General features: G+C 37.5%; 1 protein-coding gene across 2 annotated transcripts in view; it reads left to right on the top strand.

The window, feature by feature from the left end:
• Positions 1 to 27,039, top strand: part of shroom4 (shroom family member 4) — a 60,155-nt gene extending 33,116 nt beyond the window's left edge. The window contains exons 1-9 of one of the 2 annotated variants that reach the window (XM_073836280.1): positions 8,725 to 9,023; positions 10,668 to 10,826; positions 12,286 to 14,788; positions 17,733 to 17,797; positions 18,812 to 19,447; positions 20,436 to 21,065; positions 21,190 to 21,328; positions 22,150 to 22,422; positions 25,404 to 27,039. In XM_073836280.1, coding sequence (XP_073692381.1) covers positions 10,771 to 10,826; positions 12,286 to 14,788; positions 17,733 to 17,797; positions 18,812 to 19,447; positions 20,436 to 21,065; positions 21,190 to 21,328; positions 22,150 to 22,422; positions 25,404 to 25,691 — 4,590 coding nt within the window. In that variant the 5' untranslated portion in view covers positions 8,725 to 9,023; positions 10,668 to 10,770 and the 3' untranslated portion in view covers positions 25,692 to 27,039. Of the gene's footprint in view, positions 1 to 8,724; positions 9,024 to 10,667; positions 10,827 to 12,285; positions 14,789 to 17,732; positions 17,798 to 18,811; positions 19,448 to 20,435; positions 21,066 to 21,189; positions 21,329 to 22,149; positions 22,423 to 25,403 lie in introns of those variants that run through there. The other variant, XM_073836279.1, reaches the window with a different exon arrangement.
• The last annotated feature ends 429 nt before the right edge of the window (positions 27,040 to 27,468 follow it).

Genomic DNA, 27,468 nt, shown 5'->3' with positions numbered 1-27,468 from the left:
AGGATGGCATCAAGAGTTTCTTGTCTCTGTGGTTTGTAAGCTCTTTCAGTAGCTGTGGTCTACTAAAAGCCTCGAAGCCATCTGGGCTAAAGTGGAGAGAACAAAGACGCAAGTCTTTAGGCAGTTTTATTTGTCCACAGGCACCTTCCCATTCTTTCCTCCTCTTCTTTTCGCTAGAAAAGAAGTGAAGACTTGCATCACTTCGACTGAAAATGACAACCAGAAGCCACACAATGTGGCATCCTATCAGTATTTTATTTTCTGAGTTGTGTTGTGGTAAAATAGCAACAGGTAGTGCCAGTAGCTCACCAAGTGCAACCATTTCATGTCATCGAAATAATGGTGCCCCGATAGTCCAAAAAATGTTTAAAACGATGTGATTTTTTTTAGTAGCGTAAATGTTTCATTGGTTTTCTACTACATATTTCAGTAAGAGACATTAATTATGTTATATTAAGCCACACATGTCTTAATGCTTGGGGTTCCCTTTTAATATTTTAATATAACTACATTGTAATAATATTAGGGCTTACAAAAAAATTATATTTTCCAGTAATATATATATATATATATGTATGTATGTATATGTGTGTATTTTTGAAACAGAGCTGTTGTGTCATCCTGACTTCTCTTTGTGAATGGGAAGGTGTTCTGTACAGTTAAAGGATGTTTGTGGTGTGCTTGTCCAGAGACACACTGTATTGTTTTCCTGCACACACACTTTCTATTGTTTAGCAGCAGCTGTCTGGAATGCAGATTTCGTGCACTTTGTTCCCTGGACCCAAACTTCTAATTGCTCACATTGGTGTCTTCACCTTTTGAGTTGCATACCAGTCTAGTTCTTGTAAGTACTAAATGCTACAAGAATGAAAATGTATAATATACACAATTTAATTGCAGTTGATCTATTGAGGTTATCAAAACCTGATGTGCCCTGTCTGGAGGTGTGGTGCCCATCTTGCCATAAAGAACAGTGTACTTCTGAAATTTCTAAATGTCTGGTTCCTCCTAGTTCCTACTCCCACTTCCTGTTACACATGCTGACTGTAATAGCAGCTTTAGGAGCTAGGCTGGGAACCATGGGACAGAAATGTTTATTTACAGCAAATAACCATTGTCAGGGGCGGAAGAACTGTTTTGAAATGCGTATTTTGTGCCTGACTCAAGCCAAGTCTAAAACGCAGACCATATTTGGATTACGGGCATATAGTTTTAAGAAATTCAGATTCACACACACACACACACACACACACACACACACACATGTTCAGACTTAAAGGAAGGGTAGGTTTTTACAGGAAAGCCACGTGAGGGAGGGAAGTGTTGCTGTCTTGCTTTGCCATATCCGTCTGGATTTATTGAGGAATTGGCACGTTGATTGTACATCGTTTGCCTGAGAAAACTATTACACTAGATTACCCATACATAACAGCATTAATCTTAAAAGTTCTGAGTGGTAAGTTCTGAGCTGCTAGTGATACCAAAGGGAATTGCAAAAATAATTACTCAAATTTGGTTTCTTAAAGGTGCAGTTTAGATATTGAAGAACATGTTTTCTTGTTCATACCACCCCAGAGTGACCTTTGGTGAGCCAGAAATTGACTACATCTACATTTGGGCTGCTCAGACAAACAAGAATAGTTTGAAAGTACCACAGTGTTCACACTATTTGGATAAGAAAAAAATGGATAAATTATGCATATTACATTTCATCATTACAATTATTCCATGTCTCAGCATTTTTGGTAGAGTTGAAATAGAAAAAGAGAAGTTAATAAATGACACATTTAGCCATGTGCATTTCACATTACAGGAACCAATGGCTGTAATCTACTGTAAAAAGCCAACTGGCCAAATGCTGATATTAAAACTGCAAAAAAGCAGCACTGCTCTCATGAGGAAATAAAGTGTGGAGAGCCACTTCAGTCATCATCTATCAAAGCTTGCTTGGTCTCTCTGGGAGAAACCCCAGTTGCACTTCACTCTATGAGTTTACGATCTTGTGGTTTGGAGAGGCCGTGCAGGAGAGTTATGAAAGACAGAGACGGCAAACTCAGGAAGCTTCTAGAAAAAGCAGTCTCACGGTAAGACCTTGCCCGCTGCGCTAAGGAACAAGAAGGAACAAAGGAGACTCAATGCCAAAACAATGGACATTCCTTACATTCCCAAGACCACCACCCCCCTCTCCTGACTTTCCACGTATTAGGAACAAAACTCAAACCTGTATGCACAGCATTTATAGTTTGTTGTCTTTTGTGAAGAAAATGTGCACAGAAAGAATTTCTCTACATGTACAGTATATATTAGGGATGCATGAACAGATCTGCTACGCTGCTGCTGTTGGTTATTGCTGCTGCAAAGCAAGTACAGGAACTTGCTAGCGCCAATACATCCGCTGACATGGTGCAGTGAGTATTTAAGACATACTGCTCCTGCACAAGTAGCATATAATATAACCTGTTAGATTTATACAGGTGGAGCTGGGGAGGTGGAGGTTTTCAGAGGAACTCTAAAGAGCATTCTGCGAAATGCTCTAGTGAATGCTAACCAGCCATTTAAATGTAAAGCAGTAAGCTTTACCAGGTAATTTAACGCTGTGAATTATCATCAGTTTGCATTAACGACCCATCAGCCTGTGCCATCTAGAGTTTCATTACAGAATTTGGCATTTATCTGTTAATAAATTGTTAGTGTTTGTAACATTAACTTTTCCTTGGCTGCCATATAATGCCCATTTTAATAGGATAAATGAGCATGCACAATTAAATATCCTGTAAAAATCAATATAGTCTGAAATTAGTACAGCTGAAGTCAAAAGTTTACATACACCTTGCAGAATCTGCAAAATGTTAATTATTTTACCAAAATAAGTGGGATCATGAAATGTTGAATTTGAAGACCAGGGTAAATTGAACTTATTTTGTCTTCTGGGAAACATGTATGTATCTTCTGTAGCTTCTGAAGGGCAGTACTAAATGGAAAAATATGATATTTAGTCAAAATAAGAAATATTGACACATCTTCATTCTGTTCAAAAGTTTACATCCCCCGGCTCTTAATGCATAATTTTTCCTTCTGAAGCATAAATGAGCGTTTCAACCTTCTGTAATAGTTGACTCCCCAAACAAGCAACTCATGAACAACTATCACAGCTATGAATCATTCAGGTAACAACACAGCATTAAGAATCAACTTTTATTGTATGTAAACTTTTGAACTTTTAAACTTTTATAAAGTCAACTATTATTTTCTATTGTGGACTTTATGTAAACATATTTTATTTGAAATATCTTATTCAGGTCAGTACTAAATAAAAAAAAAAGCATTTTGTATGATCCCTCTTATTTTGGTAAAATAATGAACATTCTGCAAGGAGTATGTAAACTTTTGACTTGTGTATAAAATTAGAATGGTGTGCGGGTCTTATATTTCAGTGGTATGTATATGCTTATATTTCAGTGGTGCTGAATAAAGAAGATATGTTTCTTTTCCTGGAACGTGTAAAGTGATCAATCCAGACAGTTCTTCATGTGTGGGTTTGTCCTTTGGGATTACATTACGGGTAAACTGTGCATATTGAAATGGCTTCTTTTTTTATTAACAGGCCCAGTAGCCTAGAGCACAACACAATAGTTCACCTTCTCTCGTCATGGTAAAGCCATACTGTGATATGGACGTGTGGACAAGATGTAGGCCGTCAGTTAGATTAACTTCTGTTCAGTTGCCAGGGAAAGTGTAAACAAACTGTGGTGTTATCATTGGTGTAAACTGTGAAGCATTGTGAACTGCTGTGCATCTGTTTTAACATCTGTTGTTGAATTTTTTGTTAAGACTTAGTCGACAGATTTCATACTTTTTATTCATTAACTTTATGCTGTTGTGATTAATAGAGCACTGGGGGTCATGATCTGGCATGATCATGATCTCTCTCTGCTTTGTTTTTCTGTCTAAAATAGTTAGGAAGGGTTTGATGTGGCTGATAGGCTTTTAAGCCAAGATGCATTTTACATGCATTCTTTCCCTTTAAAAAGTACTTTAAAATCAGAGCGAAAGGGAATCCAAAACAACAAATAAGCTATTGTGCTGGAGAGCACAGCTCATGACTGCTCCCTTCCTGGACTGGCTTTTTCGTTGTGGCCGTATTGGTAAAAGCCTGGGTGATTACATGGAATGCAGCCTGTGCGTCTCGCTCGCTGTTTTCGGGAAGCGGGCAACCAGAGAACAAACGATGCTGATTGCATGCATTGAAAGTGTAAAGGTGTGCGTGTGCATGCTTATTTTTATTTTTGTGTTGTGTTGACTGTGTTGCATATACAGTCAAACCAAAATTTATTCAGACACCTTCAAAATGTCTCACATTAACAAGAGTTTATTTGCTATAGTTTAGAAAATGGTGAAATAAAATATGACAAGAACTCAAGAGTTAAACTGTGTCAGAACAAATTTATCTTGATAATGTCAGATAACAACGTACAGTCGTGGCCAAAAGTTTTGAGAATTACATAAATATTGGAAATTGGAAAAGTTGCTGTTTAAGGTTTTATAATAGGAATTTGCATATACTCCAGAATGTTATGAAGAGTGATCAGATGAATTGCATAGTCCTTCTTTGCCATGAAAATTAACTTAATCCCGAAAAAACTTTCCACTGCATTGTTAAGAAGGCTTCAGGGCGTCCAAGAAAGTCCAGCAAGCGCCAGGATCGTCTCCTAAAGAGGATTCAGCTGCGGGATCGGAGTGCCACCAGGAATGGCAGCAGGCAGGTGTGAGTGCATCTGTACGCACAGTGAGGCCAAGACTTTTGGAAGATGGCCTGGTGTCAAGAAGGGCAGCAAAGAAGCCACTTCTCTCCAAAAAAAAAAAAACATCAGGGACAAATTGATCTTCTGCAAAAAGTATGGCGAATGGACTGCTGAGGACTGGGGCAAAGTCATATTCACAGATGAAGCCTCTTTCCGATTGTTTGTGGCATCTGGAAAAAGGCTTGTCCGGAGAGGAAAAGGTGAGCGCTACCATCAGTCCTGTGTCATGCCAACAGTAAAGCATCCTGAGACCATTCATGTGTGGGGTTGCTTCTCATCCAAGGGAGTGGGCTCACTCACAATTTTGCCCAAAAACACAGCCATGAATAAAGAATGGTACCAAAACACCCTCCAACAGCAACTTCTTCCAACAATCTAACAACAGTTTGGTGAAGAACAATGCATTTTCCAGCACGATGGAGCACCGTGCCATAAGGCAAAAGTGATAACTAAGTGGCTCAGGGACCAAAACGTTGAAATTTTGGGTCCATGGCCTGGAAACTCCCCAGATCTTAAAACTTGTGGTCAATCCTCAAGAGGCGGGTGGACAAACAAAAACCCACTAATTCTGACAAACTCCAAGAAGTGATTATGAAAGAATGGGTTGCTATCAGTCAGGATTTGGCCCAGAAGTTGATTGAGAGCATGCCCAGTCGAATTGCAGAGGTCCTGAAAAAGAAGGGCCAACACTGCAAATACTGACTCTTTGCATAAATGTCATGTAATTGTCGATAAAAGCCTTTGAAACGTATGAAGTGCTTGTAATTATATTTCAGTACATCACAGAAACAACTGAAACAAAGATCTAAACGCAGTTGAGCAGCAAACTTTGTCAAAACTAATATTTGTGTCATTCTCAAAACCTTTGGCCACGACTGTATGTAACAAAACATGGTCAGGTCAAAAGTTCAAATTTTACTTTATTTTGCTGTTCTCACTTACATAAATAAACTGAAGTGTCCTGCACCCACTAGTAAAACAAAATATGAAAAACTATATCTTGTGCTGTAATTTATATAGGCTTGAAAATAGCTCATATGAGGTGAAAGCATTTAATTTAGGGACATACACGTATGAAACATGGTACAAAGTTTAAAAATACATACTAGTACCAATGCTTTGAAACAGTTTTGTACTTTGTTAGAACATTAAAATAGAATGACAGAATAATATGATTTAGTAGTATGATTATGCTTTTCTCTTTGCGTTACTATCTGCATTACAGTCTGTACAAATCGCTATATAAATGCTATATTTTTCAGTGTATTATTCATGAGTAATTAACTAATTAAATATAGACATATGTTATGTATCCCCTACAGTAAGGCAGAGAGGACTTCTAACGGGCTAATTGTATGTGTTGGTGTGGAAAAAAAAAAAAAACAGAGATCTTTGACCAGAAAACAGATCTTTGACCAGAGCACAGCATGCAGTACTACTGACTTGTGTGTGTGTGTGTGTGTGTGTGTGTGTTTCTTACAATAACCAGTGACATCACACCTCAAGATATTATCAGTTTGTGTTTTAACCACCCTTCTTTGCTATCACCCACGATCTCAGTTACTATAAAGAATTCTAATGTCAGTTTAACATGCTAGCATAACAGAAACTCTGTACCCATAATGATTTTAAAATGTTGTCACTTGAGGACTTAACCCTGGGTTAATGGCTTTTTAAACCCAGAGTTGAGAAGTAATGTTCCACACACTTGCACAATACCAACCTCAAAATTGCTGTGTCCCAATTTGCTGACTTGTACTATGGCCTAAAAGTATGTTCTTGTTTTGTGACGAACATACTTTTGAGTGTGTAGCAGAAGGGCGTCCTGTCACTGTATAGTGGTCAGTCATCTTGTCACAGTTATATATCAACATCATATACGGTACACACTCCATATTTCAGTTAATTTATGTAACAGTTATTTGTGGCATATTAGAGAGTATCATTTGTAATATACGGATGCTATGTGACTTAACATGCTGCTTAACAATCATTAATTGCCTTCATCCTTATCTCATTAAACATTCATGACTGTGTACAGCCACAGCAACGTTCACTCCACGTTTAGGTTCAGTGTCTGTGGGAAATATATAAAAATGTCACACAGTGACTGGTGAAAAGAGCATTATTTTTGCTGTGTGTTTCGGAAAACTTTGAGACCTCTTATGCCCCTTTTTACAATTTGTAATAAGTCTAAGGTGTCCCCAGTATGTGTCTGTTGCGTTTAAGCTCAAAATACCCTACAGATCATTTATTATATAATTTTGAAAATGCCTATTTTGAGTGGAAGCACAAACACGCTGTTTTCATGCATTTCTCTTTAAATGCAAATGAGCTGCTTTGATTATCATGTATATCACGCTGAAATCATGAGTTTTAAACTATATCAGTTTAAACTTATAATAAGGTTTTCTGAGCACACACCTCCAAAGCATGCGCACACAGAAAGCGGTACTAAACTAAGTTCTCTTTCATGTCTTATTGCGCTTAAACTGTCAAATACACACAAGTTTATGTTAAAAACACACATGAGTTACAAAAACAGCTGGTTATGTCTGTGAAGGTAAACAGCTGGGAAAGATATCACATGTTTATATGTGACCCTGCACTACAAAAAACAGTCTCAAGTAGCATGGGTATATTTATAGCAATAGCCAAAAATACATTGTATAGGTCAAAATGATAGATTTTTCTTTTATGCCAAAAATCATTAGGATATTAAGTAAAGATCATGTTCCATGTAGATATTTTGTAAATTTCCTGCCGTAAATATATCAAAACTTAATTTTTGATTAGTAATATGCATTGCTAAGAAGTTTGACAACTTCAAAGGCGATTTTTTTCAGTATTTAGATTTTTTTTGCACCCTCATGTTCCAGATTTTCAAATCGGTGTATCTCGGCCAAATATTGTCCTATCCTAACAAACCATACATCAATGGAAAACTATTTTTTCAGCTTTCAGGTGATGTATAAATCTCTGTTTAAAAAAATTACCTATTTGACTTATATGGTTTTGTGGTCCAGGGTCACATATTAGATTTGTGTGGCAGCAGTGTAATATACAGTAAATAAATCAATTCTCTCCTCTGAGGCGTATTTGTGGGTAAACTAACTCTTTAAGAATGACCCTGCATCAACAGTTTCAACTGAAGAACCCATTAGTGGGAGGTTGTGCACCATTGTGATTTGTCCTCAACAAGGTTTTTTTTTTTTTTTTTTTCGTATTGTCAGTGTTGTAGTTGTTAATCAGACTGACCCCATTCTGACTTTCATCAGCCTTTCTGATTAGAGCAGGAAAAGCTGTTTATTAAGCACAGCTGATATGAGTTAAACTTCATTTTATTCTCTCTCTCTCAGTCAGTTGCTGGAATAACAAAACACACACTATTGCCTCTTAGATGTGCCTTGCATTGTTGTGCTTTCTTCACTATTGAAAAGAGTACGAATACATGTACCTGGCCTCATGCCCCAGCAACAATGCACAGCTTCAATCATTTTGTCTTGTTCGACCAATTTGTTTCCCTTTTTTCACATACAGTGTATCCTCCTCTGGTCTTTCTCTCTCTCTCTCTTTCTCCACCCCCCCTCACTCTCTCACCACTACTGGCTGAAATTGACTGCTCTCCCAGGGAGACAGGAAGTGGCCCTCACATTTTTCCCCCATTCAAACAATAATAGGAGAGAATGCTAGGTATTATTTTAGCAGTGGCTTGCCGCTTTATCTCCCCCAAACATAGTTTCCTCTTCGTCTGAGCACCGCTTCCTCTCCCCCTAATGTCATTAGAGCGAGTGAGTGGGAGGTTGTGTGAGTGTGTGAGCGAGAGAGAGAATATGCGTTTAGTGGACTGAATGTTTGGTCTTCATTTGTGACTTGAAATATTGAGAGAGAGAGAGAGAGGGAGAGAGAGCTGCTGTTTGAGAGGGGAAGTGGGGGGAGTGTTTGTCTGTTAATTTTTTCCTGGACTAGGAATCTGGTCAGAGCCTCAGGCTGCCTCATTACAGCTAAATGACCGCCAACCTTCACTCATGTGAGCGCTGAAGCCGTTAGGGTCCTGATAAAGACTGACCACTCACAGCAGACATAGACCTTTGACTCGAAGCATCCACTGATGGTTTAGACCTAAACTTCACCTTGAGCCTGAAGCTGTATAGTCTTGGATTGGATTCATCTCAGAATATTTCTCTTGCTTTGAGAACATCTGGAGTTGTCTGAAGTGTTGTGAGTATCTCAAGACATTTCGTACTGTGCTGAAAATCTTAAGTGGAGGTCAAACCACTAGAAGTTTCAGCATGGTTTCTGTTTCTGTTGGTGTATTTCACTGGAACTGCTAAGGCAAAATGCAGTAACCACTGAAGCTGAGGAAAATTGTTTCGGTTTGTTTGCATGAGACACGATTTTAGTCATAACTGAATTTTTACATGAAATCGTTGTTTTTTGCCTTTTAACAGCAGTATTTATGGAGCATCAGATCATCTTTGTGTTTGGTTTAATGTTTTAGATTAGATTGTAGGGTTTTTTTGAACGAGGATGACGATAGCTACGAGCTGTCTTGAGAAATCTTAAATTTCCTAAGATTGCAAAAGTGATTGGAATGAAACATTAATAATAATACTTTTATTGTTCATGGGTTTTTGAAAGAGACAGTTTTATTCTGACGTGTCTCTGTGTTGGCGGTTTTTCTTCTTTTTTTTTTGCCTTTTGTTTACTAAATGTCATGTGGCAATAATGTTTGTGTTTTAAACTCTTTAATGTGTATTTTTTTCTTACATTACAATAAATATTCTTATGCACACTTACAATAACCAAACTCTGAGAACTGAAATTAAATAGTTAAATAAAGTCATTACAGATATCACGGTTTGTTTAAGAAGTGTTTTGAATTTTTATACACTAACAGTGTGTAAAAGTTTGTGGCCAGTAGATAAGTCCACTTTTATTCAGCAAGGGCACATTAAATTGATCAAAAGTAACAGTTAAACATGCATAATGTTACAGAAGATTTCTGTTTCAAATAAATGCGGAGCTTCTGAACTTTATATTCAGAAAAAGAATCCTGAAAATATCTATTTTGGTTTCCACCAAAAATATAAAGCATCACAACTGTTTCCATCATTGATAAAAATAAGAAATGTTTCTTAAGCTCCAAATTATTTTCGAAGAATCATGACACTGTATGGCTGTCAATGTTTTAATTTTTTTTTTAATTATAAAAAGACATTTTTTGATTAAATAAAGCTTTGGTGAGAGTAAGAGACTTCTTTTAAAAACATTAAAACATCTTTCTGACTCCAAATATTTGCATGGTAGTGTATTATGACAACAAAAGATTTTTATTCCTTATATATTGCATTTTTGGATATTTCTCACTTGCTTATTTTCTTATCTGGCCTCTTGTGGAAACACTTAAATTATTATTAGTCAAATAATAAGCCCTTAAAAAGCATTGTTCCCTCGGGATTGTTATTGCCATCTGGAATGTTTGGAAATACCGTAGTCCTGTCAATGGGAATGATGGGATGTACCTGGAATCTGGGCTTTGTTCCATTAATGCTGCTATTTTATAAATTAATTGTCCGTTATTGTGCTGTAGATACCTTAGAAAGAACCTCAGTCAGCCATTTCAGACTCTAGTGGTGGATGGCAGGTATGAAAGAGTTCCAGATGGCGAAGCCAAACAGATTTCCCTTGATTCCTGTATGTGTTTGTCAAGACTGACACTGCTTTGGAGTACAGGGTCTTGTCTTTACTCTTGAATGCTGTGGTTTCCTGATTGTGGTTTGCTGTTTGTCAGTAATTGCTACTTAGGAATATTAGAGTGATGTTATGAGTTCATGTTCACTTACGTCTCTGTTGTTCGAGCAGGCGCAGTGTGCCAGTGATCCGTCCGCATTCTTGGCACCTGGCGAAGCTGACAGAGGCTCCCTGCACTACGGGCACTGGTGACTCCTCAGATGGCCCCCCGGCTATGCAGCTCCACTTCACACCTCTCAGTGTACCGTGGCACTCCGGAGGTGACAATAGGTTGGTATAATAGTTATTATTCATCATACCTTAACCATCATAATTCATTTATTTTTTGCCATTTTAGTGTTTTTGATTTATCTAGATATAATTTGAAACATTACACCACACTAATAGCTTTAACAGATCTTTGTGTGTTCATGGGAGCGATAGAGAGAGATAGATCTCATTGTTGAATTAGGGAATTTTGCTTCCAGCAAATTTCACAAGGAAAACAATCAGAGAGGAAGCTGGTGATCTCATGTCTTATGTCAACATGTGGCTCACCGGATGCCACCACTATTTTCAGACGTATGACTCAGACATTCTTCACAGATCACCAGCAAAGTGACCAAAAACACACAAGAAAACCTGTAGTACAAAACATTGACTTAAGGGACTAATCTTTAACTTTCAGCTTCAACATTCAGTGTTTGTTTTGGGGGGACTTGGTTTTTAGTGTCTTTCCACTGAAATCTAATCATAACACCTGTAACAAATGAAAAGGCATTTGTAATTATCTCAAGTCATTCATTTTATGACTTTTAGAGACAAATAGGTAGCAATACTGATTTATGGTTGTTTATTTATGCTAAGTGTCTTTTTTTTTTTTTTTTAACTAATGGAAAATGAGGCTTACAAAAGGGATACACTACCAGTCAAAAGTTTTTGAACAGTGAGACTTTTAATGTTTTTAAAATCTTCTGCCCGCGAAGTCTGCATTTATTTGATCCAAAATACACCAAAAGCAGTAAGATTGTGAAATATATATATAGAAATTTGTATTTTTATTTAGCATGGATGCTTTAAATTGATCAAAAGTGATCATGAAGACATTTATAATGTCACAAAATATTTCTATTTCAGATAAATGCTGTCCTTTTGAACTTTCTATACATCAAAGAAACCTGAAAAAAATTCTACTGTTTTCAACACAATAATAACAATAATACATGTTTTGAGCAGCAAATCACAATAAAGGGATAATGGCTGAAAGATTATGTGACTGAAGTATTAATGCTAAAAATTGAGCTTTGAAATCAAAGGAATAAATGACATTTTAAAATATATTCAAATAGAAAACAGTTATTTTAAATAGCAAAGATTTTACTGTTCTGGATCAAATAAATGCAGGCTTTGTGAGCAAAATAGACTTCTTTAAAAATATTTGAATGTAGTTATTTTTAGTTTTTTTTATTTATTTATTGAATACTCTTAATTGTAATTTCAAAATACTTCCTTGAAGTCAATGCCATCTTGCAATTGTTAGTGTGAAGAGAGACACTTTGTAGATTTTCAGAAAGCTTTTACTTAGTTTGCTAAAGGAATTTTACAGTACTTCTAAAACAGTACTTTATAATTTGATGCTGAAATTCCAAGCTTCCATTAAATATGTAAATTGTTAGTTTCTGTAGGCAATCTTTGAAATCATTATGGTGTCACATCATCTAACCTGGTTCACTTCTGTTTTGTTGTGCAGTGAGCTGTCCATGCAGTGGGGCCATATCTCCAGGCACTACAGCACAGACCGCAGTAGCTCAATAGGAAGTATGGAGAGTTTGGAGAATCCTCCCAACCAGGGTTACTATGACAGTCAGCTCTCTCCCATCGATCCCGTCATCTTCAACAACAAACGCGATTCCGCTTACAGCTCATTCTCAGCCAGCTCAAACACATCAGATTACACTGTTCCCGTCAAGCCTGAGGATACCAACTCTATGGACAGTCTTCTCCAGGGTTTTGTTTCTTCCTGCAGGTATCCAGACGGAGGCCAACATTGTGCCCCCAGTGGCCATGGAAGCCAGCAGGAGGAGCGTGAATGCTCCAAGATACTCCAAGGTGCTAAAGTCCGACCGTCGTCCTACAGCTGCGAGGAGGAACACTGTGCGCCACCGCAGCCACCCATGAGGAAGGACAGTTTTAGGGCTACCAGAGCCCAAGCAACAGATAAACGCTGTGTGTCTGCTCCTGTAGGCATCCCTGTAGACATGGTTGAAGATCAATCCCAAATCCAGGAAGTTCTGACTAGCAGTGTTTATTTGAATGGAACACAAGACAATGAGAAAGAACGTAAAGGATGCACCATTGAACCTTATTACACCTTCAACTCAAAGAGAGACTCTGATAGAGATAGCAAGGCAACTGACTGTGATAAAAAACATTTGGAGAGCTATTCAGAATCTGTGGTGGTGTCTACACCTTCTCTCAGTCCCTTTTCACAAAGGAATAGGGATGAGAACTTTGATACCCAACCAGAACATAATCTCCAGTCAACAATGCACAGGCACAGTGCACCTGAGAAACTTCTAGCTTCTCAGCTATGTATGATAGACTTTTCCGCCGACAAAAGAGATCGTGACTCTCCAACTTGCCAGTGGTCAAAGTCACCTCTTTATGTGAGTGATACTAGTCCAGATACGGCCCAGGGCAAGTGGGGAGCAAGTAGATGTTCCACACCTGGTTCGGTGGCAACTTCCGAACTTGAGGATCCCAGGTTAGAGGAGGATCCTCTTGATTCTGGACAGAATCTCTGGGGGCAGCCTGTTATTGTCTCTGGAAATCCTGTGGAGAATGGATTCTCCACTGCTGACTCTCAATCCAGTGAGAAGAACTTTGAAACTGTAAGTGCTAACGTGTGTGTTGAAACTCACCTGAATGAAAACAGAGGAGAAGTGAGGGTAGACGATGGCACCGGCACAAAGCAGTCACAGAAACGTCAATTCCGCAACTCCAAGTCGCGTCGTAGAAGTGAGCGTTTTGCCACAAACCTCAGAAATGAGATCCAGAGGAAGAAGGCCCAGCTGCAGAAGAGTAGAAACTCTTGTGGTGAGGAGACTGTGGAAGAAGAGGTTGCAGATGTCAACATGGAGGCAGGAACTCCCCCAGAGTACCATCAACCCAAACCCCAACCCTTGTCAAGTCCTCCACCTGCCTCCATGCAAATATCCAAACAGGCACCTCAACAAGTTATTGATGCCACCCAAGTTGAGGAACCATCTAGAACCAGGGCTGTGTGCCTTCAGGCATCTCAGACTCAAACCCAGAGCCCTCAACATCCTAGGCAAGTGTGTGTGCATGTGGTGGAGGAGATGGCACCTGCAGGTAAACCACGGCGATGGCGTTGGACACCAGAATACAAGCTTCAACTAGAAACCGAGCTCTCGGAGAGTAAGAGAAATGAGGCAACCGGACAAACATGGTCTGGAAAAATGGGATCAACAAGAGGGAGGACAGGTTCCTCCAGTAGCCGCTTAGGTCGATCGGACGAGTGTGATATCCTTCCCTTTGCAGACCGCAGGAGGTTTTTTGAAGAGACTAGTAGAAAGTTGAGTCAGTCTGTAACAAACTTGTCAAGCTTGACAAGTCGAAATCAGAGACCTGACAAGCCAGGTAGACTGAACCATCCAACCTCACCTGAACCTCTCGAATTGCCCAAGAACCTGGGCCGGAGAAGGTTTTCATATCAAGATGTGCCCTACGTCAACTCACTGGACACCAGGAGACAGTTTACCCAACAAGACCAAGAAAAATTGAGGGAGAGGCTGATAGAGAGAGAGCAGGAGAAAGAAAGAGAGCAAGAGAGAATCAAGGAGCAGGAGAATCTTAGAGAACAAGAAAGGGAGAAAGAAAGATTAAGAAAAGAGAGGGAGAAAGAGCAACAAATGCTGAAGGACTGGGAGGAGAGGCAAAGACTACTGCAGAGAGAACAAGAAAGGGAATCCAGGAGAGAAACTGTTCGTTCTGAACACAACATGAGCAGTGACACGGTTCCTCAGACTTTATCTCACGACGCCTGTCGGAAACAGCCGCCCAGTCCTCAGGTTCCTTCCTCTCTGCAGCCCTCTGAGCATTTCTATAGCAACACCACCGCCAACATCCAAAAGCCTTGCTCAGCGTTCCACCCAGTGACCACCCAGCACAATCAGTATGATGACTACAATGTAAATCCACCCTACAAGGCCAGGAGCTACACCCCAGCTGAGGTAAGACTGGGAATTTAGCATTGTCCATTGTCTCAAACAGGGATTGTCAAGCTTTTCTGACCCAGGCTCTCAGGCAAGTGGTATTTTCTGAGTACCACTATAACAAACATTATTGCATATTCTAAATAGTTTTGCTATTTAGCTACCTTTAAATACTTTGCAATGTCCTGGGTTTAGTGTGCCACTGTATTGTCAAGTAGATAGTACCTTCATGGACCTCCAGGGGCCTGCCGAATATTGTTTGGGGCAAAAACATTAGGCAGCTGTATGCCTTCGGGTCGAGTGATTCTTCTAAGAAAATCTAACGGATATTAGCCACAAAGCAGTACAAGTACTGGGGGAAATACCTTATGGATACGAACATCATAGTATGCACTGTATACAGTTAAGTCGAAAGTTTACATACACCTTGCAGAATCTGCCAAATGTTATTTATTTTACAAAAGTAAGAGGGATCATACAAAATGCATGTTATTATTTATTTAGTACTGACCTTAATACGATATTTCACATAAAGGATGTTTACATATAGTCCACAAGAGAAATAATAGTTGAATTTATGAAAAGACCCCATTCAAAAGTTAACATACGCTTGATTCTTAATACTTTACTGTTACCTGAATGATCCACAACTGTGTTTTTTTAGTTTAGTGGCAGTTGTTTAGGAGTCCCTTGTTTGTCCTGAACAGTTAAACTGCCCACTGTTCTTTAGAAAAAAATTTTCAGGTCCCACAGATTCTTTTGTTTTTCAGCTTTTTTTTGTGTATTTGAAACCTTTCCAACAATGATTGCATGATTTTGAGATCCATCCTTTCACGCTAAGAGGCACTCATGTGCAACTATTACAAAAGGTTCAAACGCTCATTGATGCTTCAGAAGGAAAAACAATGCATTAAGAGCATTAAGAGATTTTGAAGATTAGTAAATTGAACTCATTGTCTTCTGGGAAACATGTAAGTATCTTCTGTAGCTTCTAAAGAGCAGTACTAAATGAGAAAAATATGATACTTAGACAAAATAAAAAAAATGTACACATCTTCATTCTATTCAAAAGTTTTCACCCCCGGCTCTTAATGCATTGTGTTTCCTTCTGAAGCATCAGTGAGCCTTTGAACCCTTTGTAATAGTTGCATTCCTTTAGTTGTCCTCAGTGTAAAAAGATGGATCTCAAAATCATACAGTCATTGTTGGGAAGGGTTCAAATACACAAAAATGCTGAAAACCCAATACTTTGTGGGACCTGAAGATTTTTTTTTAAGAACATTGGGCAGTTTAACTGTTCATCACAAACAAGGATAAACCACTATCCCTAAACCAAAAAAAACCCCAAAAAACACACACACACACACACACACACACACACACACACACACACACAGCTCTGAATAATTCAGGTAACAACACAGTATTAAGAATCATGTGTTTGTAAACTTTATAAATTCAACTATTATTTTCTCTTGTGGACTATATGTAAAAATATGTTATGTGAAATATCTTATTTAGGTCAGAACTAAATAAAAAAATAACATGCATTTTATATGATCCCTCTTATTTTGGTAAAATGACTAACATTTTGCAGATTGTGCAAGGTGTATGTAAACTTTAGACTTCAACTGTATGTCTTTACAACATAGAGAGATTTGTTATTAAGTAATTTATGTAAGTAAGATTAAAACTTTCCTCCTGCTGTTCAACCTCATAAATTCATAATGAATAGCCTGTACATTAGCTTATAATGAATAGCTTGAACATGAACGGAGTTGGAAATGAAACATTGCTGCCTGATTATATAAAAGAGGGTGTGATTTCCTTTCTTTATTGTGGTTATTTACAATTCCAGGCACTTAGGAGCTAAATTACAAACACATTTTGTGAAGCTATTGAACCACTTTTGATTTCAGTTAAATACTTTTGGATTGAAAATATTTTATTCCAAATAATAGTTTTGGTATATTTAATTCCAAAACATTTATTTTAAAATGCACTGAGCCAGAAGGGTACTTCTGTTATCTGTAAAATATATATGTATCTTCTTTGTGCATTGATCTGTATGCACACTGATGGAAAGGATGAAACTGTTTATTCTCTACTTGAGATGTTATTTTAAGACTGTTGTTTTCCGTCTTTAGTGCAGACTTATTTTAATATTAGCATTCACGCTGGATATATTGAAATTGGGCTTCCTCAGAGTCCCAAAAGGCCAAATGTTGGCCAGAACTGTATTAAAACCATGAACTGGCTCTAATACAACAGGAAGATTGAATATGTATTCTATCTCAACAATCTCTAGTCTTTGGTTTGTTAAAGTGCTTTAAGAGTTCCATCTTAAAACATGAATTGATAATCTAACTGATCTCTGAGCCATTTTTACTCCTTCAGTGAGTTTAGATAGACCTTTATTAATCCTTGAGGGCAAATTCAGGTGAATTCAAGAGGGAATTTCCTTGTAGTGGAATCAAACCCATGTCCTCTGGATGAGAATCAGAGATCCTAGTCACTGTACTGACTCCTCTTACACTTCTTAGAACAGATCAGTTATTTTGGCAGTTATTAAATATTTTTCTCATGGTGTGCTTTCAAAAGTCTGGGCTAGGGATGCTTGGCACAACAGCAGTGGGAATGAACCAGTATTTGTATGGTTATTTAAGAGCAAAAGCTTTACTATATTCCTGTACATTTATAGTATAGAAAAAAATCAAATGCCAGGGGTTTTAAAATCATAGATTACAGAGTGAAACAAGTGAAAAGGTATAAAGTTACAGAAATCACTAGTGTAGTATTTTTTTTATCCATTTACCTAGTTGCTTTTTTAAGTAGTTTTGTTTTCTAGTAGTAGGGTAAAAATCTCCAAATTAATATATATTTTTTATTTATTTATTATTTTTTTAAATGTATTGTTTAGTTTATATTTTATATTTCAATATATGGCAATTATATTTTACAGGCCCACCCTGTGCAGGAACAGGAACAAGCAAAAAAACTAAACCGAAATTTCAGCTTAACAGAGAGGTAAGATTTCTGTTTTTGCTTTTTCTGATTTCTGTTTTTGTGTTTTACTTATTTACTAGTGCTGTCAATCGATTAAAAAAAATAACTAATTAATCACACATTTTTCTGAAAATAATTGGGATTAATCCCACCTGACAATAAAGGTTTTAAATATACTATTATATTGCGATAATTTCACATTCAATTTTCAAATTAATGTAGAAACAACATAAAAACAGTATATTTTTAATGTTTGTAAAAAAAAAATAATAATAATGACTGAAGGCGAGTATCACTGATAATAATGTTACTGATGTCTCTAGAATTTTTTTTTCTTAATATTTAACCATTGACTATAGTCATTTAACATTACAGTATAAATGAGATCTATCAATTTCAACATTTATTAGACTTAAAGAAGAATATAGAAAATAACAATTTTAAGTGAACTTGAAGCAATTTTCACAACCCTATTATTTAGCCTACCTGTGGTCTCAACAAGTAGGAAATCTACAGAAATTGAATAAAGTTGTCACACACTAAATACTAAATTAAATTTGGATGAATCCTTAAAGCTACAAAAGTTATTAATTTCCTCTTTTTGCTCTTTAATTAATAGACATCACAGCAACTGGGTTATTAGCTTATTTGGCTGCTATTACTTTAAGAGCTGCCACTGCAGAACTTGAAACGGATCTGACACGCATGCTCATAGTTTCATTGACGCTGATATACCTTTCTCACGCTCGTTTGACTAGCGCTTGGCACGGAAGTGAAGTTGGAGTGCGTGTCTAAAAAAGTCTCCCATTTGATGTGGTCGTAAAGACGTTCTGCAACTAAATAGATGCAATTCTTGTCAAGAAAAAAAAAGACAGAAGCAGCAGTTGTGAGTGGGATGGCCAACGCCAGCCCTGTCCCTGCCCTGCGTTAAATATTTTTAACGCCGTTAAACTGGAGAAAATGTATCGCCTGCATTAACATGTTTTGACAGTACTATTATTTAAGAAGTATAGCATAACATTTCTTTTTCCACAGGGACTACTCAAGGTGTCGGAGAGGCTCCAAGACAGCAGATGGTGCTGCTGTTCCTAGATTCATGGGACAAGGCGGCAACAGAACTATAGGTGGCCGCACTGAGGATCATCTTTTTTCACCCCTCAGAAACCGTGCTATGTCAGAAAATGACCTTCGTGTGGACACACAAAATGTTCATAATCAGACCAACGTCGCACCAAGCAGAATGCGTGCGTCCACTCTTGGTGACCTGGATGAGAATGGAGTATGTGTTGGTGAGGTAAAGAAGAAAAAAGGGCCCCCGCCTCCTCGTCCACCGCCCCCAAAATGGGAACAGTTCCACAAGAGACGGGCATCCCACCATAACCTCTTCTCCTCCCCGCCACTCTATTCCTCTCCCTCTTCCTCTCCACCTCGACCACAGCCATGCACATCCCAGCCCCCCAATGTGCCTGAAATGACACGTGAGCGCTCATATAGTCTTCCTCCGAGGGAGGTCTCAGAGAGAAATCACTGCTACAGTCAAGATTACTCGGTGGCTCCCCCCAGCCCTGCTTTTACACGACGGGCATTTAAACCTGTAGCCCTGCCCCCGAGAGAGAGAGACATGAGGAGAGAACTTCATCAACCTTTGGCGCAGCCTGAACCACGCACAAGGTAATATATACCATCCAACACACATGTATGACAAATAAGACTTATCATGGTATTCATATTGATTTCATAACAAACTTCACATTTAATGACTGAAAAAAAGTGTTGTAACCATTCAATAAAAAGCAAAAACATATTATGATTTATAGATCTATCTTTTCACACTGAGGGAAACCGAGGGACTCATATGCAACTATTACAGAAGGTTCAAATGCTCACTGATGCTTCTGAAGGAAAAACAATGCATTAAGAGCCAGGGGTGAACATTTTTGAACAGAATGAAGATGTGTACATTTTTCTTATTTTGCCTAAATATCATATTTTTTTCATTTAGTACTGCCCCTCAGAAGCGACAGAAGATAATTACATGTTTCCCAAAAGACAAAATAAGTTAAATTTACCCTGATCTTCAAATTCAAAAAGTTTTCACCCCCGGCTGTTAATGCATCGTGTTTCATTCTATTTTAACCTTCTGTAATAGTTGCATATGAGTCCCTCTGTTGTCCTCAAAATCATAGTCATGGTTTGAAAGGGTTCAAATACACAGAAATGCTGAAAAAAACAAAGAATTTGTGGGATCTAAAGGACTTTTTTGAAAAACAGTGGGCAGTTTAACTGTTGAGGACAAACAAGGGATTTATGAACAACTATCACTAAACAAGAGTGAAAAAAAACATAGCTGTGGAACAACAGTATTAGGAATCAAGCGTATTTAAACTTTTGAACAGGGTCATTTTTATAAATTCAACTATTATATGTGAACGTCTTTTATGTTAAATATCTTATTCAGGTCAGTACTAAATAAAAAATAGCATGCATTTTGTATGATCCCTCTTATTTTGGAAAATAATTAACATTTTGCAGATTCTGCAAGGTGTATGTAAACTTTTGACTTTAACTGTAAATGTCTTTACTGTGGATTTTGGTAGTAAATGAATTAATTTTTTTATGTACTTTTAAATAAATTACCTTCATGTCTGCCTTATTTTAGAATACCAGGCTATAATCCTGCAGCGTCCGATGATCCTAGAGTCACACTAGTGAAGCCCATCTTCTCTGAGCATCGAGCTGAGTGGGAACGGCCCAGTCCCCACTACCCTGTACAGAGCAATACCAGGTCTCATGAAGTCCCAGAGAACAGCGTGTCATCTGGACCCATATGTCCTGAATCCTACTTCTCCATGAACAACTACCACCTGCAGCCCCATCAATCAGGCTTCCCTGGAATAGCCCACAAAAACCAGCTTATTTCCTCCCGCAGTCCCAGCAGTGTTGAAGATGGAAACCAGCCCCTGGAGACAGACATCGATGAGATCAGTGAGAATGAGCGAGTAGGAGAAATTGACAGGAGGGAAGGAGAGGACAGGATGGAGATGCAAGGTTTTGCTCGACCAGTTATGGTGCTGGAGACAGACATTGACAACATGCCTGAGAAAGAGGCTCCATCAGCCAGAAACATTAGAGGGCCGAGGGGTGCTTTGGTGGACTCCATTCTGGAGGATGATTATTGTTTATCTGGGAAAGAGCTGATAGGAGAGTTATTTCCACACAGTGTAAATACAGAGACTGGTGGAGAGGGCTGGAGAGGAGGCCACCTAATCAGCGGAGGAACGCTAGAGAGGTACAGCAGTCTAATAATGTTTCAGTCTTTCTGCTTCAATTTCATGTTTTAATCAATGTGTTACATGCCGTTTCTTTGTACTAGCCATTATTGTGCTTCTGAATTATCCATGACTCTTTCCTAGGGCCTCTAGACTGGGAACATCCACAGCACATGTCTCACGATCAACCTGTTATGACACATCAGCTGACAACCCGCAACTTCTTGCAAGGATTCGAGAGATCTCAGAGAGGAAAGAGGAGGAAGAAGAACTCAATTATAAGGTGAATGATTCAAAAATGTATGGCTAACTTACTTCATGCTTTGTGATTTATTCCTATGATGGAATAAATGAAGACTAGGTGGCATTTTCAGCAGTGATTACTACAGTTTTCAGTGTCACATAATCTTTCAGAAATCATTCTAATATGCTGATTGGCTGTACAAGAAACATTTATTATTATTATTAATATTTAAAACAGTTGAGTACATTTGTTTCCAGGATTCTTTGATGAATAGAAAGACCCAAATTCAGCATTTATCTGAAATAAAAAGCTTTTCTAACATTATACACTATACCATTCAAAAGCTCAGTCAGTATAATTCAGTATAATTATAGAAATTGATACATTTATTTAGCAAGGATGATTTAAATTGATCATAAGTGATGACAAATACATTTATAATGTTACAAAAGATTTCTGTTTCAGATAAATGCTGTTTTTCTTAACTTTCTATTCATCAAAGAAACCTGAAAAATTCTACTCAGCTGTTTTTAACAAATGTTTTTTGAGCAGCAAATCAGAATATCAGAATGATTTCTGAAGGATCATGTGGCTGGAGTAATAATGCTAAAAATTCAGCTTTGAAATCGCAGGAATAAATTTCATTTTATAATATATTCAAATAAAGCAGTTATTTTAAATAGTAAAAATATTTCACATTTTTACTGTTTTTGCTGTACTTTGGATTAAATAAATGCAGGCTTGGTGAGTAGAAGAGACTTCTTTAAAAAACATTTAAAAAATCTTACTGTTCAAAAACTTTTGAATGGTAGTGTGTATATATAAATGCCACTTCTCATAATAAATGTTTACACTTACAGAAGCAGCTGATAGAGAGCCTTCGTAAAAAGCTGGGTGTCCTGCGAGAGGCACAAAGGGGCCTGCAAGAGGATATTCGTGCCAATGCTCAGCTGGGAGAGGAGGTGGAGAGCCTGATGCTCGCTATTTGCAAGCCCAACGAAGTGGACAAGTTCCGTATGTTCATTGGTGACCTAGACAAGGTGACCAGCCTGCTGTTGTCTCTTTCTGGAAGACTGATCCGAGTAGAAAGCGCCCTGGACTGTGTGAACCCAGAGACTGGCCACCACGAGAGGGTGAGGAGAGAGAGATATATTTAAAAGCAAAATGTCAACAATATGTTACCCTGGACCACAAAACAAGTTATACATCATCTGAAATATGACAATGTTTGGCCGAGATGCAACTATTTAAAAATCTGGCATCTGAAGGTGCAAAAAAGTTTTGATATGTGATTATGGTAGGAAATTTACAAAATATCTCCATGGAACATGATCTTTACTTAATATCGTAATGATTTTTGGCATAAAAGAAAAATCTATTATTTTGACCCATACTATGTATTTTTGGCTATTGCTGCAAATATACTCGTGCTACTTAAGACTGGTTTTGTGGTCCAGGGTCACACATTATCGCCCAGCATTATATTAAAAGTTGGCTATATAGTACATCCAACTTTATCTGCATATATACAGTATTGACGCGAGTCAGGTTAGATGCTATATTGAATTGAGCATAATTGAAAAAGAGGCTGTGAGAGAAAGACTTACTGTCTTTACAATGGCATGCACTCTATAAAGTTCCTCAAAACTTTCAAAACTGAGTTTTTGTCTATGGAAAGTTTTACTTTTCATCACTTGAACAATCAGTACAACACCAGTACATTCCATTACACAAACTGCAATTTTGTCCTTCACAGCCTCGTTTCCTGTCAAAAAATAAATATAATGATGCCCTGACCAAGGTCTATACTCATATCAATATGTTATATGGCAAATCTGAAGTGCTTAATTGCTTGGAGAATGTCAACTACCTCAAGGCATGAAGATATTAAAGGGATAGTTCTTTCAAAAATAGAAATTCTGTCATTCTCACAAATTACTCACCCTCATGCTGTTCCAAACCCATAAGATCTTTATTCATATTCGGAACACAGCTTAAGATATTTTTATGAAATCTGACAGCTTTCTAATCCTCCATAGACAGCAACGGAGATGACACGTTCAAGGCCAAAAAAGGTAGTAAGGAAATGATTAAAATAGTCCATGTGACATCAGTGGCTGAACCCTAATGTTATGAAGCTATGAGAATACTTTTTGTACGCAAAGAAACTAAAATAACCAACCCAGGCTTATTGGAAATACATGCCTCTATATACATTTCTGCAACACCGTAATTCCGTATCTTACTGCGTGTTTCGTGACAGTTCCAAAGTGAAAAGTCCAGAGAGTGGCACTAAAACACACGTTCAATACGTGACCGTGGCACATTTTTATTTAATTGGTACAGGCATGTATTGCTGTGTTTTTATTGTGCTGCTTGAGATACATTTTGCGGCTGTTCAGAATTTAAATATCTGTGTTTTGAAGCCATAATATAATATTCTGCAATTGTTTGAAAATGAGACTTTATTAATCTAAACTCTGTGTAAATCAAACTTGTGTGAAAAGGAATAAAAGTTGTTGGAGTTTTACTGCCTCTAGTGTTCATTTCAACTGGAAACTGCAGTGATTCGTACATATAGGTACATTTTTCAGAAATGTATATAGAGGCACGTATTTCCAGTAAGCCTTTGTTGAAAATAACGACTTTATTCAACAATTTCTTCTCTTTTGTGTCAGTCTTTGACATGCGTTGATAGAACGTCTATCTCTTTTAGTTCATCGTCTGTATATTCTAGTTCAAAATATTTGAATGAAGTCATTATTTTTAGGGATGCACCGAAATGAAAAATCATGGCCGAAGCCGAACAAAAATCCCCCCCCCCCATGTATTTTGCCTTTTTTTTTTTCACAATTACATAAATTAAATAGCCAATATTTGCTTTTTACAGTTTTGTGTTGCTGTTCAAAGACAAAAGTCTATTACAAAACATTCACTTAAAAATATTTAACACTAAACAGGTTTAACATTCTAGTAGACATTATAGCCTACTGACAAAGCACAATTTAACTTAAAATTAATAAGTTAAGACCCCCTTCTTGAATCATGTGTTTTTAATGTACGTATAAATACAGCCTTGCTGAGCAAAGTAGAATTTTATAATAAATGTGTTAATAGAGCTGTTGTAATGACTGTTATCATTATTTTTGTGTTTATTTTATTTTACCAGAACAACAGTAAAATTACAATACTAACATTTATGAATGTTGACTTTTATTTTGGCGGAAACCCCAAGAAGACCTCAGTACTACTTTTTGCTGACAGCAGCAGATTTACGAATGATTCTCATGACACAAATTCCAGCGCACTTTGGACTTTGAACCCTGGTCAAGGAGCTCGTGCAGCGCTGTCAGAATAAATACAATTTGTGCGTGTATTAGACAACGTAACGTTCTGTAGTTTATTTACTAATGGTCTAAGGCTGTTTTGTGATTTCAGTCATCATACAGTAACCAGCAACAACCACCCCTTTCTCTTCTCATGGAAGACATGCGATGCGATACTAAAGTCTGGTGTTATCGGTGCTTGTAATGATTTTTTTTGATGCTTCCACACTGCTGACATGTTTGCTGTATTAGTGCGAGCCTCGATTTGATCACGTCATTTATTCTGCCTTTTCGCTTAATTTCGGTTGCCGAACATTCGGTGCATGCCTAGTTATTTTTGTTTTCTTTGTGCACAAAAAGTATTCTCGTAGCATCATAACATTACGGTTGAACCACTGATGTCACACAGACTATTTTAACAATGTCCTTACTACCTTTCTTGGCCTTGAACGTGGTAGTTGCGTTGTTGTCTATGCAGGGTCCAAAAGCTGTCGGATTTGATCAAAAATATGTTTGTGTTTCAAAGATGAACAGAGGTCTTAACTGGTTTGGAACATGAGGATGAGTAACTAATGACAGATTTTCAAATTTGGATGAACTATCCCTTTAAGATATAATCACTGACATCATTTTTTGTTTAGCGGCTTCAAAACAATGGAGTATTGTGAAAAGCACTTTACGATTGAATTTGACCTTGACTCGAGAGTAACAACTCTCTTCCTTCTGTATGTTTGATTTGCTTAGCATTTTATTCAATTTTATTATTGTCTTATTCTGTCATGTTCCAGCTACAACTTCTGGAAAAGAAGAAGCAGCTGCTGGTGCAGATGGGCGAGGCTCAGGAGCTCAAGGAGCACGTGGACCGGCGTGAGCAGGCGGTTGGCAAGGTCCTGGAATGTTGCCTGACCCCAGAACAGATGCGTGACTACAGTCACTTTGTGAAAATGAAAGCAGCCCTACTGGTAGAGCAGAGGCAACTGGATGACAAGATCAGGCTCGGCGAGGAGCAGCTCAGGGGACTTCGAGAGAGCCTCGGCCTGGGGCTGGGGGTCGGGATGGGGTACGGGCAATACTGAGATTTAATGCATGTATAACGTGATTTGAAATAGACCAAAAAGTCCTGCAGTATGTTTGAAAAATAGACATTGACATGACAGTTGAGTGCAGAGAAGCACAACTACCACCAACTGATGTTCAGTTCAATTCGAAAACACTACATCACTACTTGAAGTTGTTTGTTAGGACTTCAGCTTGTAATAACCGTTCTGTAAAGTTGTTTTGCGCTTACTCCGTTAACATCTGACACCGCCAAAGAACACGTGTGCATATACTTCTCATTGAATACAGCAGGGGGAGTGTCCATGCACTGCTATTTATTTATTTATGTGCGTATATATTTATACACACAATATATATATCTTTGTCCGTAAATTAGAGAATTTTGGTTTCAAGGTCACATTGCTTTAATAATTTACAGCCTCACGCTTATATCCAGTTCCGTTCTTTGGCATGGTAAATGTTATTGTTCTGTTGAAAGTGTTTTGTTTTAAGTATTTGTATGTACATTGCAAACATGTACATAGTGGATGCTGTAGTGCATCTTTAACTCAGAAGTTTCATTCTGTCGTAACTGGAACTTTTCTTAAATGAAACATGGTGGCGTATTATCGCAGTGTTTTCAAAAGGGGCAATTTATACTTACTTTTCATATTCAGTATGCCTTATAGTACTTGCAACACTTTTCTCAGATAAGTATTCTTGCCAAAGATAAAAAGTATGTCTACATAAGAATATAAATGTGCTGTGCCTTTTGAGAAATGACATTGTTGGCTTAAATGTCTTGAAGATCAGCCTTGCTTTACCTAAGCTCTTTTTTGAGTAAGAGTTTTTAGTTAAATGAGACGCACTGTTTAACCCTTATGTATCATCTCACAACATGGCAACTTTTGAGGCGACTGCTACTAGATTTCCTTTTCTTTGTGAGAAACTGGACATTTCTTAAGAAGGAAGGAGAATGCTGCTTTGTTGACCATTTACTGCCTTTAAAGTCTTTTTTGTTTTAATTGCAAAACAAGAAGCTTGAGATGAAGATTAAAGAAAGACAAAGAAAAGTGTTATAAAGTTGATTTGTATTTGAAGGGCTTGTACAGGAACAAGGAATGAATGTATGTATTTGGTTTCAAAATGGCAGGTCGAAAAGGTAAATGTGCCTTTGTGCTTATTTTTGCTGTTTTATTTTTGTGCTTTATTTTGTATAAAATTAATAGTTTAATAACTATAAACTGCTCTTGTTCATTTTGTTGTATCATACATTGTAAACAGCGTAGCGCTGAAGATGAAAGGAAATACTTGGTCTATTGATAATTTTCTCTTTTTGATTGAAAATATTCATTGTAAAACATGTACAATTAAAAACAATAGCTTATCAGGGTTATGCCTTTTGTTTTTACAAGTTCCTTCAGTTTTTTTTTTTTTTTTTACAATGTTGTTTTTGAGACTTGCTCTGGCATGTTATATTCCACTATTAAAACAATATGTGACCCTGGACCACAAAAAAAGTCTTAGTCTAGTATCACAGATATATTTGTATTAATAGTCAAAAATACATTGTATGGGTCAAAATTTAAAATTTTTCTTTTGCCAAAAATCATTAGGATATTAAGTAATTAGCATGTTCCATAAAGATATTTTGTAAAGTTCCTACCCTAAATGTATCAAAACTTAGTTTCTAAGTTGCTAAGAACTTACTTTGGACAACTTTAAAGGCGATTTTCTCCATTTTTTTTTTTTTTTTTGCACCCTCAGATTCCAGATTTTCAAATAGCTGTATCTCCGCCTATTATTATCTTAACA

The sequence above is a fragment of the Garra rufa genome, chromosome 3, assembly GCF_049309525.1.
Source record: "Garra rufa chromosome 3, GarRuf1.0, whole genome shotgun sequence".
Lineage (NCBI taxonomy): Eukaryota > Metazoa > Chordata > Actinopteri > Cypriniformes > Cyprinidae > Garra > Garra rufa.
The sequence above is the reverse complement of the archived record's forward strand: the minus strand, read 5'-3'. Positions and strand labels throughout refer to the sequence as shown.